The sequence below is a fragment of the Sinohyriopsis cumingii genome, chromosome 15 (genome assembly GCF_028554795.1).
Source record: "Sinohyriopsis cumingii isolate HCF-2022 chromosome 15, ASM2855479v2, whole genome shotgun sequence".
Lineage (NCBI taxonomy): Eukaryota > Metazoa > Mollusca > Bivalvia > Unionida > Unionidae > Sinohyriopsis > Sinohyriopsis cumingii.
Window position 1 is genome coordinate 8,681,570 of NC_142975.1, and position 13,136 is coordinate 8,694,705.

The window sequence follows — 13,136 nt, forward strand, 5'->3', positions numbered from 1 at the left end:
CAAACATGATATGTTGTATGAATACTCTAATCCTGTCTATGTATGTTTCAAACATGATATGTTGTATGACATGAAATTGGGATTCATCATGTCTTATTTATTTACTAACTGTTAGTCCATACTCTAATCCTATCTTTACATGTCTCAAACATGGTATGTTGTATGGAATGAAATTTAAATCAGTATACATTGACCAATGTTGCAAGAAAATTTCATGCATATACAGGGGTGAAATAACATCCATTATTATATGCTTATTTTTTCCCCCGTTAACTTTACATTGTCAGACTCGTTCAGTATTACCCGATACTGAACTGGCGTGACAATACACATATAGCATTCATGTGCATAAAGGAACTACTTTTTATTGTAAACAAACAATGGACACAGATGCCAGCACTTTTGATTTTGTACACAAATCATGTTCACTCGCGTAAGAGGCTCTTTACATTGTGGTTGTTTAAATTTGTTTCTGAATGAACTAAAACAGATGTTTCATGGACTGGCACATACCAGCTGCTTTGGCACATATCGCGTTGATACAATGTTACGGATTTAGGCTAGCTACATTATATAACAGACGCAAGATAATGTCCTTACAAATAACATACAAGTGACAAGTCATATACTCTCTTCTTAGCTGGTGATAAGAATGGCAAAATAAAATATACTTACAATTTTACATCCTGAATTTCCTCAAAATGTATTTTCTTAATTCTGCAAATCTGAATTACATGAGCCGTGTCATAGGTTTTCAATCTGGATTACACATTTCGAAATTGTGATGTAATTTCGATGATAAGTGCAATTGCATCCTCCTTACTGCATTCAAAACGAAATAAGCATTAAATTACATAGCGTCTTTTTGATGATTGCAATTGAAAGACTTCATATTTTTCCCACATTATGATTTCAAACATTCAATGACAGAAACACATTTGCAGATGTCAACACGTATCTCTCTAGCTTGTTAAATCTCATGTATTTCATGTGGAATCATCACATACAAATCCAGTCATTAATCACGAAAATTTCCTAGAATCGAGAAAAATACCAAAATCTATTCATTCCAGATCAAATGGAAAAGTTGTTGCAGTGCACATTCATTCACAATATGACTCCAAATTTCCAATTTAACTAGACACGCCATTTTCTTTTGAAAGTTATGTCAAGCGTGCGACTAAGTTCAAATTTATCTGGGCAGAGTTATGTGCGCAGTAATAATGTTGATTTGTGTAATGATGAATATGCACTTGTGTATTTAGCTTGCAATGCGGCATACATTCATTTATGTTGTTTCTTGTAGTGTATTGTGTTTATATAATTAAACCTTAGGTGGAATAAAAAAATGAGCATATAATAAAAAGGTTACTACCTTTGTATGGGGAAATATGAACTCGTTTTGTTGGAAGGATATACTGCACTCCCAAGGTCGTGCAGTATTCCATCCCAAAACTAGTTCATATTTTCCCATACAAATGCAGTAACCTATAAATATTATGCATGTGAAAGCTTGATGTTGAGAATAGCTGTAGAACCAATATAGTCTGCGTCACAAGTCCTTTGTCCAAGAGTAGATCCTGCATCCATTCATCTGTGTCTGTTCACTGCAAGTTTCTTTGTAATCAGAACTCCATCTACACTGATAGTGGAAGGATGATTATATTTGTTGTCCATCTTTCATTATGATGAGTGGATGACAAAAGAGGGTTTAAATTTTGATCCTGGATGCAATCCCATGGGGAATAATATGTGGATCAAGGTCTTATTTTCATAGGTAGTACTTTTCCGTGAAACCTGAACTAGGTCTACTCTGATTGCCATCGGATTTAGTATGATGCTTCTTGTGGATCAACAAGATTTGAATTTTTGCTGAGAAGGGGACCGTGGTAAAAGAAATCAGATTTTTGTAAGAAATATGGACTGTTCTTGTAGCCCCAACTCTCTCAACATCAGTAGATTTACAACGATTAAGCAAGTTTTGCATTTTTCTCAAAGGCATCTGATGAGACACTGGTACAAGCAAAGACTATCTTGCCATATTTTAGTTGTACCTTATGTAACTGTGCATTGACTAATGAAAAAATCTAGTCATTCTGAGTTACAGGAGTATCTTAAGTAAGCAGTGTGTTTTAACGGGATTACATAGTGTTTTAAAGGGATTACATAGTGTTTTAAAGGGATTACATAGTGTTTTAAAGGGATTACATAGTGTTTTAATGGGATTACATAGTGTTTTACGGGATTACATTGTGTTTTACGGGATTACATAGTGTTTTAATGGGATTACATAGTGTTTTAATGGGATTACATAGTGTTTTAAAGGGATTACATGGTGTTTTAATGGGATTACATAGTGTTTTAAAGGGATTACATAGTGTTTTAATGGGATTAGTTAGTGTTTTAATGGGATTACATAGTGTTTTAATGGGATTACATTGTGTTTTAATGGGATTACATTGTGTTTTAATGGGATTACATAGTGTTTTAATGGGATTACATTGTGTTTTAATGGGATTACATAGTGTTTTAATGGGATTACATTGTGTTTTACGGGATTATGTAGTGTTTTAATGGGATTACATAGTGTTTTAATTGGATTACATAGTGTTTTAAAGGGATTGCATAGTGTTTTAATGAGATTACATAGTGTTTTATGGGATTACATTGTGTTTTAAAGGGATTACTTAGTGTTTTAAAGGGATCACATAGTGTTTTAATGGGATTACTTAGTGTTTTATGGGATTACATTGTGTTTTATGGGATTACATAGTGTTTTAATGGGATTACATAGTGTTTTAAAGGGATTACATAGTGTTTTAATGGGATTAGTTAGTGTTTTAATGGGATTACATAGTGTTTTAATGGGATTACATAGTGTTTTAATGGGATTATAGTGTTTTAATGGGATTACATTGTGTTTTAATGGGATTACATAGTGTTTTAATGGGATGATGTAGTGTTTTAACGGGATTACATAGTGTTTTAATGTGATTACAGTGTTTTAATGGGATTACATTGTGTTTTAATGGGATTACATAGTGTTTTAATGAGATGATGTAGTGTTTTAATGGGATTACATAGTGTTTTAATGGGATTACATTGTGTTTTAATGGGATTACATAGTGTTTTAATGGGATTACATAGTGTTTTAATTGGATTACATAGTGTTTTAAAGGGATTGCATAGTGTTTTAATGGGATTACATAGTGTTTTACGGGATTACATTGTGTTTTAAAGGGATTACTTAGTGTTTTAAAGGGATTACATAGTGTTTTAATGGGATTACATAGTGTTTTAAAGGGATTACATAGTGTTTTAATGGGATTACATAGTGATTTAACAGGATTACATAGTGTTTTAAAGGGATTACATAGTGTTTTAAAGGGATTACATTGTGTTTTAATGGGATTACAGTGTTTTAAAAGGATTACATAGTGTTTTAACGGGATTACATAGTGTTTTAAAGAGATTACATAGTGTTTTAACGGGATTACATAGTGTTTTAATGGGATTACATAGTGTCTTAACGCGATTACATAGTGTTTTAAAGGGATTACATAGTGTTTTAATGGCATTACATAGTGTTTTAACAGGATAGCATAGTGTTTTAAAGGGATTACATAGTGTTTTAATGGGATTACATAGTGTTTTAATGGGATTACATAGTGTTTTAGTGGGATTACATAGTGTCTTAACGAAATTCCATAGTGTTTTAACAGGATTACATAGTGTTTTAACAGGATAACATAGTGTTTTAAAGGGATTACATAGTGTTTTAAAGGGATTACTTAGTGTTTTAATGGGATTACATAGTGTTTTAACAGGATAACATAGTGTTTTAAAGTGATTACATAGTGTTTTAAAGGGATTACATAGTGTTTTAAAGGGATTACATAGCGTTTTAATGGGATTACATAGTGTTTTAAAGGGATTACATAGTGTTTTAACGGGATTACATAGTGTTTTAACGGGATTACATTGTGGTAGGTAAGGATCAGTCAGCTTAAATGGATGAATCATGGTTCACTCAACTAAATTCACAGAAGACGTGATTTTTTCATTGAAGTTTACTGCCCCTATTACCTTTTTCAAAATTATAAGGAACATGCTGGATCGAAATATTGTTTTGAGATTGACGACTGCACACTACTTTGATTTCTTGAGTTGACAATCTCACATATATCATCAGCAAGCAAAATACTTAGCTGAAATTTGCATGTGTGTGTGTGTGTGCTGGAATGAGACTAAGAACCATCTCTTTACATACATAGTTATGCTTAAATACATGCATACATTCATAATCATCTCACCTTTTAAGATATCAGATATGAAGAAAACAAAAGGGTTACTGACAGAAGTGACTAGTTGATGAGCTGATTTAATTAAGAAATATCTGTGGTACATAAGTCTTAAATTATGGCAGCTGTTAAATGTAAATAAGCAAACTATCTTGTGGCATTGTCTGTGCATCAGTCTGTTCACATTTGCTTTTTCTAGCTGACATAACTTTGTAACTCTTGAATATATTTTCATAAAATTTTGCCTAGATATATATATATATATATATATATATATATATATATATATATATATATATATATATATATATATATATATATATATATATATATAATTAGTAGATGTTGGGTTGTGTACTCTAGCCATGTCCTATGTACCAAGCAAGGTCAATGTCACAATAAAGGGAAGACATAGTTTAGCGACTTGTATCCTTGCCTAGAGCATAATGTTTGAACTGCTAAAGAAATTGCAAGAAACCTTAAGCAATCATTTTTTATGTATAGATGTTGTGTCATATACCAAAGCCATATGGAAATATAATTATGTGACTTATATCTGTATCTGGAATTAGAACATTTGAACCATTCAAGATATTTTAAGTAATAATTGCTTTGACAGTGTGTTACATACATCAGTCATGCCCCTTGTCTCAGGGTGAAGGTCAAAGCAAGGAAAAATATAAATATTTTGAGTTCTCTCTACAGTTATAACTTTTATAGCAATTATATATATATATATATATATATATATATATATATATATATATATATATATATATATATATATATAATTTAAACCTTTGGTCTGAACATTATATATATTGGCTTAATATGGACATCAGCAGTTCAGAACATGGTAAAATGTCATAATACAGGCATATCACAGCTGTTTTGGGTTGGATGGTTGATGTGGGTGATGGGTGGGTTGAAAAAGTGTATATTCTTTTGATGGCTTCCATGTCTAATTATGATTTATTTAAAGACTGATTTCAGAATGCGAATGTCAAGAGATGAAGTTATAGTTCACCTTAGAGATGAATTTATACTTCACCTTAGAGATGAATTTATACTTCACCTTAGAGATGAAGTTATACTTCACCTTAGAGATGAAGTTATACTTCACCTTAGAGATGAAGTTATACTTCACCTTAGAGATGCTCCATTTATACTCAAATTTTGCAATAAGTGCAACATTCATGGTATAATTTTCAGGTCTTTTATGGTGGCAGCAATTACAATACAACTCTTCAGTTTCACACGCCAGACACTTTAACCGCAGTAGTAGTAAAGGATGGTGGGAGTGCCAAATTTAAAATGGAGACTAGTGTGAGACGACTATCCACAAATTCCTATGCAGAGGGAACCAAACTAACTGCCGATGACAGCTTCAAAACTCAGTGGAGATGGTTTTTCACAGATGACTTTGAGAGATGGTGCTTATTGGAACCAGTATGTTCTCATCAAAAAATCTATGTTTTGGAGTTAATATGTGATAAAGTCCCAGTATGTTCTCTGAGTTAATGTGTTAAAGGTGTATGATTTGAGTCAGTATGTGATAAAGTCCCAGTATATTCTCTGATTTAATGTGTTAAAGGTGTATGATTTGAGTCAATAAGTGATAAAGTCCCAGTATATTCTCTGAGTTAATGTGTTAAAGGTGTATGATTTGAGTCAATATGTGATAAAGTCCCAGTATATTCTCTGAGTTAATGTGTTAAAGGTGTATGATTTGAGTCAATATGTGATAAAGACCCTAAAGGCATCTGTGATAGCTTTATTGTCTACCGTTTGTCTTGCCTGCAAAGTGTAGGTGAGACACAGAATCACTTTTTTGATGGTTTCATTGGCATCATTAAATTTTGCACATAGCTTTAGTTTTTTGGGACAGACTTTCACCAAATTTTACAAAACACATCCTGGCACCTTTGAAAGTCGGAATTTAGTCACATTATAATGAATCTCTTTTTGCTGCTTTTTTTTAAAGAAGAAAATTAAACAGGATATTTGCTACCTGCTTTAGTTAAATACTTGCAAGGCTTTGTCATAAATTTTGCTTGTAAAATAAGTCATTTTGAAAATTGTAATTTTAATAGCAATTGCACAGTCAGGGTATCATGTTACTTTAGTCACATCGGAGCAGAAGTTTACAAAAAAATGCCAGGAAACATATCTTTTGCATTGAAAACTATCATCATAAAACAGCACTGACTTAAAATGAATTGACCATTTGGAAATTATCTTGTATCATCATATACAGTTACATGGTTTCTTTTCCAGGAATCACTGCAGTTCACTTTGGAGCAAAAATTTACAACAAAATGCCAGGACACATATATATTTTACCATGACAATTATCAATTCAAATACTGTATTGATTTCACAAGCATGAACCAGATAAATATGGAAACAGGAAAGGAGCGAAAACTTCTGCGACGTCCTTTGTTTGTGTCTGCAGAGGATGTGGTGTTTGAACATTAGTAAGTTTTTAAATCATGTATTTCTTGTTTTCACCCAAATTGTAACAGTATGAAAAAGTGGGTAATGTTAATTTGGGAGTTTACAGTAATTTCATGAAGTATACATGAAAGCAAACTACTGCACACAAATTAGGCAATTGTCAGACCATGCATGATGATTGCCAGACCATGCATGATGATTGCCAGACCATGCATGATGATTGCTGGACCATGCATGATGATTGTCAGACCGCCGGACCATGCATGATGATTGTCAGACCATGCATGATGATTGCCAGACCATGCATGATGATTGCGATGATTGCCAGACCATGCATGATGATTGTCAGACCATGCATGATGATTGCCAGACCATGTATGATGATTGTCAGACCATGCATGATGATTGCCAGACCATGCATTATGATTGCCAGACCATGCATGATGATTGCCAGACCATGCATGATGATTGTCAGACCATGTATGATGATTGCCAGACCATGCATGATGATTGCCAGACCATGCACGATGATTGCCAAACCATGCATGATGATTGCCAGACCATGTATGATGATAAAATTGCAAACTTAATTCCTGATGATTGCCTACTGTCTAAAGCGAATTTGTATAAAAGGGTATTAAATGAATGTTAGTAATTGTTAGATATTCAGCTTTACATATCACACCATAATGATTGGATTCAAATGTGTTTCTTAACCAGGCAGTAGTTTCAGCCTGTCTTCTGCAGTGAGTGGCCATGTGTTTCTTTAAACCAGGCAGTGGTTTCAGCCTCTCTTCTGCAGTGAGTGGCCATGTGTTTCTTAACCAGGCAGTGGTTTCAGCCTGCCTTGTGCAGTGAGTGGCCATGTGTTTCTTAACCAGGCAGTGGTTTCAGCCTGCCTTGTGCAGTGAGTGCCCATGTATTTCTTAACCAGGCAGTGGTTTCAGCCTGTCTTCTGCAGTGAGTGGCCATGCGTTTCTTAACCAGGCAGTGGTTTCAGCCTGTCTTCTGCAGTGAGTGGCCATGCGTTTCTTAACCAAGCAGTGTTTCACTGGGACATATCAGCAGTGACTGATCCAATTATGCAAATTAAACTTCTTGTGTCTGATGAGTATGACATGGTATACATATTAGATGAATCAGTAGCTACAGGAAGCTTCTTTTCATTCCTTACTCATCGAAAGTTTGTCAGAAAAGCTTACTGTCTTTTGATCTCAGTGAGTATGAGCAACTGCATATTCCGTCAGTTGTTTTGAAGTGTGAACACCCTTTTTCATGCCTACCATCCCGCTGGCCTAACAAAAGGTCAGTCCTGTGTTTCCCAGTCATAGGTAAAGTCTTAAGCAAATTAAAGGAACCAATAAAAATTATTCAAAACTTCAACACATGTGACAGTGATAGGAGAATCAATGATGATGTTATGTGCATGAGGGATTAGAGTTAGGATACGGTAATCTTGTGTATAACATTTTTTTTTATTATCTTAATAATAATTATGATACTAATAACAATGGTAATTCTGTTAGGTGCATAGTGCATGCATTTGTCATGAAGCAAGTTTGAGATCTGAGCCTGCCATCAGAGGTCACCTGTCTACAAAGGCCATGTTGGCCTTTTCCCCAAGGCTGGCAGACAGGTTTAACTGTACATTTTTTAAAAAAATGGTATTGTGAAAGATGCATAATGTGTAAGATAAATTAGTTTTGAGGGGAGTGGGTTTATTGGGATCAGGTTTATGGGGATCAGGTATTAAATATTGTATCAATAACTGTATATACCTGCATATAAGTCAAATCCAAATTGAACAGATCTTAATTTGCATTGCATAATGCCCTGGCAGATCTGGGTCTGTGCACATTGTTAGGAGTAATATGTAGAACAAACTACTGGCACCTGATATGACAGCAGGTCAGTTTCTTTTCAGTGTTTCCCTTTTTCACACATCTATGCATCGCAGATGCATGCTGGAGAATATTGATGCCCATATTTTGTTGCTGTGTGACTGAAAGAAGAAACTTATGGTAAATTCCACACAGTAGTATTTATTCTGCATAATAGATTTAGACCAAGGTTTGTAAATAGCTTGTACAAAGGTTAAGGAATATCAAAGGTCGAGGTCAAATTGACTGAAAGAAGAAAAATGGTTTCTGTATGATAAGCTTAGTTGTATATGACGAACTTGGATAAAACTGTGTAAATGATTTTCACATAGAATAAAACTTTTCTATTTCAGCTCACAAGGTGAAGGTTACATAATACTGACAAAAATATCTTTTGGGGCTGGGGTAGAGGTTTAAAGAGGCAATTTTAGCAGATTATTGGCAATACCGAACCCGGTATACACGACCAGACCACCCTCTCTCTGTCCTTGGAAAAGACATTTAGCTCATGTCTTCAGACAAAAATGTGTTAAATGTCCCATTAGAAACAGCAAAAACCATTATCACCTCATCTTTTTTACAACACGAATTCTTTACCTGGCATGATGATCATGTATATGATAGGGAATCTTTATCTTCGACAAATGCTAAATGTAACCCGTCATGTATGTCATAATAATGGTTTCAGCACGCTAAGTCAAGGTCATTGCTAACTATGGGTAAGTACTCTCAATAGTCATCTATGCCCTTCTAATGCATATAAAGAGGTCAGAGGACTATTTAACAAGGAACCAGCATATAAAGTACCATTCCTTTTTGTAGGATGTGACTTTCACGAGTAAAATTTAATCAATATCATTGCAGCATTATACTAAACTCCATATACATTTGGGTTTTATTATAACAGGTGTAACAAGCCATCTTCTGAACTTTTTCTCAAAGAAAAATATTCAAACAACAATGCATTAAATAAATTAAAATAATTAGATTTTTATGGTTTATGCTTTTTATGAATATTGGCACTACAGTTCAGAAAACAACTGCTGCTTACTTGATGAAGTTGTAAAGCTACCAGACATTATACCAAGTTTTGTAGCTTTCCCTCACCAGGGATATGCCTTAATTGACACTGTGAATGGTAGACTGAGGTTTCCCTCTCCAGGGGTAGGTCTTAACTGACAGTGTGAGTGGTAGAATGAGTTTCCTCTTTACCTTCTTAAGAGAATTGTTTTCCTGTTAGGGTATCACCCTAATCAGTCCACCAACTCACACCTACATCCAATTCATCTTGCTACAGTCATTTACCCCAGTAGAACCTCAAATACTCTAGCTGAAGTATCAGATGCAGTCTGTTTGGACTGATTGTGTGTTTTTGATTTGGATTTTTAACGTAGCTTTAACAATTCTTCAGTCATATCGCTACGATGTCTGCAGTGTGCAGTTTATAGTGATGTCTAGCACTGAGTCATCATGTCACAGACATGTAGCATGATGTCCCACTCAGTCACATTATCCTGACACGGGGCCAACCAGTCCTGACACTAACCTCTTAATGCTGAGCACCAAGCAAGGAAGCTGTTAATACCATTTTTGTAAGTCTTTGGTATGACTCAGCTGGGGATCAAGCCCACAACCTCCCACATCTGAGGCAGTCGCTCTAACCACTAGGCCACCAAAGCAGTTATATATATATATATATATATATATATACACACACACACACACACACACACACACACACACACACCATTATACATGGAATCATGTAACATAGTGAGGGGTCATATCTTGATGAATACCACTGCCACATTGTAGCAGCTGATAAATGTTGCCCATTCACTGGCTTGCTTTAAATATTTTACTTGATCTTTTTTTTTTTCTGTACTTCTCATGCTATAATCATGAAATTGAGGATGACATGTATTTATATTAGTACCACATGCTGGCAACAAATGGGGCTTGACTGCGACCTATATTTCAACAATTGGGGCTTTGACTGCGACCTATATTTCAACAATTGGGGCTTTGACTGCGACCTATATTTCGACAATTGGGGCTTTGACTGCGACCTATATTTCAACAATTGGGGCTTTGACTGCGACCTATATTTCAACAATTGGGGCTTTGACTGCGACCTGTATTTCAACAATTGGGGCTTTAACGGGGACCTATATGTCAACAATTGGGGCTTTGACTGGGACCTATATTTCAACAATTGGGGCTTTGACTGGGACCTATATTTCAACAATTGGGGCTTTGACTGCGACCTATATTTCATCTATGACAGGCTTTGGCTTGTGCCTTAAGCTTATGACTACATGAGCTTATGTGCATACTTTCCTGCACAGAGACATGAAACTTGGTGGAGGAATGCATGATTGTGACTCATGATGCAATATTGTATCAGTCTGTAAATGCATTTACATGTGCAGCTTTTATTGGATTGATAGAACACTTTGTACATATCATGGACATTTCATTATATATTCACTTTGAACATTCATCATTTTTTGTATTTGTACTATGTTTCAAAGAGATAAGCACTTTTTTTTGTCTGTAGACCCATCTCAATCATGGGCGAGTATGGGGATGCTGGAGTATATTTACTTGGCGAATTTACTCTCTCATATGTTTATTCAAAATGTTTATTAAAAAAAAACTTTTCCTGTTATTTACAGCCCTGAGAAGATTCCTGTCCCTTCAGGGGTTGCCACACCTTTGCCAATTGGCTGGGTTCCATGGGATCTAGCACATGCCTTTGAACTGGTGGAGCTGAAACGAGACTCTGTTGAGTTCCAAAAAGTGGAAGGTTCCTTCTTCACCACTCTTCCAATCCATGAGTTTCATATAAAATATATATGTAGAGTACAAAACATGGAACTGTGGATGGCCTATGATGGGTTAGTATAATATTAAAGTAATATTGTCCCATATTAGTTCTACTGGTCATCAGTTAGTATTAGTCTTAGTTACTGGTCATCGATCAGAAGAGCTTATGCAATGTCAGTTTGTTGTCATCATTCATCTATCATCCATCCATTTGCATAGAGTTTGTTATAGCTACTCTTCCTAAACTGTACCATACTTAGAGGATTGCTATGAAACTTTGCACATAAATTCATCCCACGGTCTGGTTGGCCTAAATGAAATTGGTGCTGCTGCGATATACAATGTAGCCACCACTGTGACAAAATGTTGTTATCACTACTCCTGAATGGATGTTGACATTGAAATAGGGTTTCACTGGAAGACTTTTATGACTTGGTACAGATCTGACAGCCAGTATCACGACCCTAATAGCCATTTTGAAATCTTTCTATCACTACTCCTTCTAACTGGATGGTCTTATTGATATGGGGATTTTACTAACTGGGTTCTTATGATGCTTAGTTTATCCAAAATTAAAATTTACCTTTGATATCCAATATGGTCACCTTGAACATGTTATCGTCCTTCATCTGACTGCATGGTCAGTTCAACATGGCAATATTTTCACTGTAGAAATTATTATGATGTCTAGTGGGTTCTAAATGAAAATAGCACTAATCAGACTTCCAATTTCATGGTGGCCAGGGGGCCCAAAGTGGCCAAATGGTCTAAAGCGCTCACTGTTACGGATCACTGCCATCTTACATCTGTTGGCATGGGTTCAAGTCTCGGATTCAGCCAATGTGGGTATGTGAGAAAGCTTGCCAGTAGCTTCTCATGAGTCAGTGGTTCTTTCCGGTATTTTCCCAGGTTCTTCTTCCACCAACTATTCTGGCAGCTGCCATGTATAGCCTACTCTTTGGCTGAAAAATGGTGATAAACCATACAACAACAACAACAAATCATGGTGGCCATTATAAGAATCTTGTTATTGATATATCTCCATAATTTATGGATTTTGGTACGTGGGGTTTTCACAAAAGAATTACGATATATAGTTGGTACTAAATGAAAATGGTTTTGATCAGAACCACAATCTGTACACACAATAAGTATAATATTATTCTGTTTCATAACAGATGAGATTATTCTGTTTACACAACAGATGAAATTATTATGTTGCATAACAGATGAGATTATTCTGTTTGCATAACAGATGAGATTATTCTGTTTACACAACAAATGAGATTATTCTGTTTACACAATAGATGAGATTATTCTGTTTGCATAACAGATGAGATTATTATGTTTCATAACAGATGAGATTATTCTGTTTCATAACAGATGAGATCATTCTGTTTCATAACAGATGAGATTATTCTGTTTCATAACAGATGAGATCATTCTGTTTCATAACAGATGAGATTATTCTGTTTGCATAACAGATGAGATTATTCTGTTTACACAACAGATGAGATTATTGTTTGCATAACGATGAGATTATTCTGTTTGCATAACAGATGAGATTATTCTGTTTCATAACAGATGAGATTATTCTGTTTGCATAACAGATGAGATTATTATGTTTACATAACAGATGAGATTATTATGTTTCATAACAGATGAGATT

The 13,136-nt window shown here is 34.9% G+C and overlaps 1 protein-coding gene across 1 annotated transcript in view; it reads left to right on the top strand.

Annotated features, from left to right (window-relative positions):
- LOC149781237 (uncharacterized) overlaps positions 1 to 13,136 on the top strand; it is a 53,924-nt gene that overhangs the window by 25,809 nt on the left and 14,979 nt on the right. Inside the window, exons 5-7 of the mRNA XM_089935319.1 lie at positions 5,514 to 5,750; positions 6,579 to 6,778; positions 11,317 to 11,538. Of these exons, the coding sequence (XP_089791445.1) occupies positions 5,514 to 5,750; positions 6,579 to 6,778; positions 11,317 to 11,538 (659 nt within the window). The remainder of the gene's footprint in view (positions 1 to 5,513; positions 5,751 to 6,578; positions 6,779 to 11,316; positions 11,539 to 13,136) is intronic.